Source organism: Chaetura pelagica, unplaced genomic scaffold (genome assembly GCF_000747805.2).
Source record: "Chaetura pelagica isolate M959 unplaced genomic scaffold, ChaPel_1.0 scaffold1464, whole genome shotgun sequence".
NCBI classification, from domain to species: domain Eukaryota; kingdom Metazoa; phylum Chordata; class Aves; order Apodiformes; family Apodidae; genus Chaetura; species Chaetura pelagica.
In genome coordinates, this window is record NW_009953000.1 from 1 (window position 1) to 4,036 (window position 4,036).

General features: G+C 62.8%; 1 protein-coding gene across 1 annotated transcript in view; it reads left to right on the forward strand.

Moving 5' to 3' along the window:
• Positions 1-1,083: 1,083 nt before the first annotated feature.
• LOC104387785 (potassium-transporting ATPase alpha chain 1-like) overlaps positions 1,084-4,036 on the forward strand; it is a gene marked incomplete at both ends in the record, with an annotated part of 7,659 nt that continues 4,706 nt past the window's right edge. Inside the window, 3 exons of the mRNA XM_009996573.1 lie at positions 1,084-1,197; positions 1,871-2,005; positions 3,126-3,243. Coding sequence (XP_009994875.1) covers positions 1,084-1,197; positions 1,871-2,005; positions 3,126-3,243 — 367 coding nt within the window. The remainder of the gene's footprint in view (positions 1,198-1,870; positions 2,006-3,125; positions 3,244-4,036) is intronic.

Genomic DNA, 4,036 nt, shown 5'->3' on the forward strand with positions numbered 1-4,036 from the left:
TCTTGAGGAACATCTGGGTCTGCCTGGGTTGAGGAACTTCTGGGGAGAACATTGGGGTCCAGGTGGGCTGGAGAACTTTGGGGGGGCATCTGGAAGAAGGTTTTGGTCCATCTGGGCTGGGGAACTTCTGGGGAGAACATTGAGGTCCATCTGGGTTGGGGAACTTCTGGGGAGACCCTCTGGGTCTACCTGGGTTGGGGGACTTCTGGGGAGACCCTCTTGGTCCACCTGGGCTGGAGAACTTCTGGGGAGAACATTGGGGTCCATCTGGGTTGGGGAACTTCTGGGGAGACCCTCTTGGTCCATCTGGGCTGGAGAACTTCTGGGAGACCCTCTCGGTTCACCTGGGTTGGGGGACTTATGGGGAGACCCTGTGGATCCAGGTGGGCTGGGGAACTTTTGGGGAGACACTGTGGGTCTACCTGGGTTGGGGAACTTTTGGGGAGACCCTCTTGGTCCATCTGGGCTGGAGAACTTTTGGGGAGACCCTCTTGGTTCACCTGGGTTGGGGGACTTATGGGGAGAACATTGGGGTCCATCTGGGCTGGACTGATTCTGGGGTCATCTTGAAGACCCTCTTGGTCCACCTGGGTTGGGGAAACATCTGGCTCCATCTTGGGGAAACATCTGGGTCCATCTGGGGAAACATCTGGGTCCATATTGGGGAACATCTGGGTCCATCTCAGGAAACATCTGGGTCCATCTTGGGGAACATCTGGGTCCATCTCGGGGAACATCTGGGTCCATCTTGGGGAACATCTGGGTCTATTTGGGGGAAACATCTGGATCCATCTTGGAGGAACATCTGGGTCCATCTTGGGGAACATCTGGGTCCATCTTGGGGAAACATCTGGGTCCATCTTGAGGAAACATCTGGGTGGGAGAAACTCCGGCTCAAACACCTGGAGAACATCTGGAGAACATCAAGCTCCACCTTTGGGTGCAGATGGGGGTTAGGGTCTCTTTGAGGGGCTCTGGGTGGAGAAACCAGGTGCTCAGAGACCTCCTGGGCACCGGGACGTCCCCGTGAGCTTGGGGACACTTTGGTGACCTGGTGGTGTCCCCACCCCACCCCACCCCAAGCTCTACTTGGCCATTGCCCTCATCGCCGTCGTGGTCGTCACCGGCTGCTTCGGGTACTACCAGGAGTTCAAGAGCACCAACATCATTGCCAGCTTCAAGAACCTGGTCCCTCAGGTGAGGACAACCCGCCCGGATGCCTGGGTCCCCCTCCCGGATGCCTGGGTTCCCCCCCAGAACTCCTGGGTGCTGCCCTTGGCCACCTAGAACCCCCTTGGCCATTTGGGTTCCTCCTCAACCCTTGGGTTCCCCATGAACCCCAAAGTTCCTCCTCAACCCTTGGGTTCCTCCTCAACATCTGGGGCCTCCCATGGACTCCTGGCTCCTCCCGGACGCCTGGGTCCCCCACCCGGATGCCTGGGTCCCCCCTGGATGCCTGGGTTCCTCCCAGAACTCCTGGGTCCCCCCCTTGGCCACCTAGAAGCCCCTTGGCCACCTGGGTCCCCCTTAACCACTTGGGTTCCTCCTCAACCCTTGGGTTCCCCATGAACATCAAGGTTCCTCCTCAACATCTGGGGCCTCTCATGGACTCCTGGCTCCTCCCGGACGCCTGGGTCCTCCCCTGGACTCCTGGGTCCCCCTCCCAGACTCCAGGGTCCCCCCTGGACACCTGGGTCCCCCTTGACCACTTGGGTTCCTCCTCAACCCTTGGGTTCCCCATCAACCCTTGGTCTCCTCCTCAACCCTTGGGTTCCTCCTCAACATCTGGGCCCCCCCTGAACTCCTGGCTCCTCCCGGATGCCTGGGTCCTCCCCCGGACGCCTGGGTCCCCCTCCTTGTCCCCTCCCAGCAAGCCACAGTGATCCGAGAAGGTGAGAAGCTCCAGATCAACGCCAACGAGGTGGTGGTGGGAGACCTGGTGGAGATCAAGGGAGGGGACCGAGTCCCCGCCGACAGCAGCATCATCTCAGCCCAGGGCTGCAAGGTGGGTGGTGGGCTGGGCACCTGGGCACCTCTGGGTGCCCCACCCGGACGCCTGGGTCCTCCCCCGGATGCCTGGGTTCCTCCCCCGGATGCCTGGGTTCCACTTGGACGCCTGGGTCCACCTTGGCCACTTGGGTTCCGCATCAGCCCTTGGGTTCCTCATCAATCCCAAAGGTTCCTCCTCAACATCTGTGGCCTCCCATGGAGTCCTGGCTCCTCCCAGATGCCTGGGTCCTCCCCCGGATGCCTGGGGCCTCCCCCGAACTCCTGGGTCCTCCCCCGAACTCCTGGGTCCCCCCCCGGTCACCTAGAACTCCCTTGACCTCTTGGGTTCCTCCTCAACATCTGTGGCCCCCCATGGACTCCTGGCTCCTCCCGGATGCCTGGGTCCTCCCCCGGATGCCTGGGGCCTCCCCCGAACTCCTGGGTCCTCCCCCGAACTCCTGGGTCCCCCCCCGGTCACCTAGAACTCCCTTGACCTCTTGGGTTCCTCCTCAACATCTGTGGCCCCCCATGGACTCCTGGCTCCTCCCGGATGCCTGGGTCCTCCCCCGGATGCCTGGGTCCTCCCCAGAACTCCTGGGTCCTCCCCAGAACTCCTGGGTCCTCCCCTTGGCCACCTGGGTCCCCCTGGACGACTTGGGTTTCTCCTCAACCCTTGGGTTCCCCATGAACATCAAGGTTCCTCCTCAACTTCTGGGGCCTCCCTTGGACTCCTGGGTCTTCCCGGACGCCTGGGTCCTCCTCAGAACTCCTGGGTCCTCCCCTGGACACCTGGGTCCCCCCTTGGCCACCTGGGTCCCCCTTGGGTCCCACCTGGACATCTAAGTCCACCTTGACCACTTGGGTTCCTCCTCAACCCTTGGGTTCCTCCTCAACATCTGGGACCTCCCATGGACTCCTGGCTCCTCCCGGATGCCTGGGTCCTCCTCCGGACGCCTGGGTCTTCCCCAGAACTCCTGGGTCCTCCCCAGAACTCCTGGGTCCTCCCCCTTGGGTTCCTCCTCAACTTCTGGGACCTCCCATGGACTCCTGGCTCCTCCCGGATGCCTGGGTCCCCCACCCGGACGCCGGGGTCCCCCCCTGGACCCCCTGGTCTCATCTCCTGCCTCCATCTCTAGGTGGACAACTCGTCCTTGACCGGGGAGTCGGAGCCACAGTCCAGGTCACCTGAGTGTACCCACGAGTCCCCCCTGGAGACCCGTAACATTGCCTTCTTCTCCACCATGTGCCTGGAAGGTGAGGCCCTCCCGGATGCCTGGGTCCCCCTCCCGGATGCCTGGGTCCTCCCTTGGCCACCTAGATCCCCCTGGGCCACCTGGGTCCCAGCTTGGCCACCTAGATCCCCTCTGGCCACTTGGGTTCCTCCTCAACCTTTGGGTTCCTCCTCAACTTCTGGGGCCACCCATGGACTCATGGGTCTTCCCGGATGCCTGGGTCTCCCACCCGGATGCCTGGGTCCTCCCCCAGACACCTGGGTCTTCCCCCGGATGCCTGGGTCCCCCCTTGGCCACCTGGGTCCCCCTTGACCACTTGGGTTTCTCCTCAACCTTTGGGTTTCCCATGAATCCCAAAGTTCCTCCTCAACATCTGGGGCCACCCATGGACTCCTGGCTCCTCCCGGACGCCTGGGTCCCCCTCCCGGATGCCTGGGTCCTCCCTTGGCCACCTAGATCCCCCTGGGCCACCTGGGTCCCAGCTTGGCCACCTAGATCCCCTCTGGCCACTTGGGTTCCTCCTCAACCCTTGGGTTCCTCCTCAACTTCTGGGGCCACCCATGGACTCCTGGGTCTTCCCGGATGCCTGGGTCTCCCACCCGGATGCCTGGGTCCTCCCCCAGAACTCCTGGGTCCTCCCCTGGACACCTGGGTCCCCCCTTGGCCACCTGGGTCCCCCTTGACCACTTGGGTTCCTCATGAACCCTTGGGTTCCCCATGAACCCCAAAGTTCCTCCTCAACATCTGAGGCCACCCATGGACTCCTGGGTCCTCCCGGACGCCTGGGTCCCCCTCCCGGATGCCTGGGTCCTCCC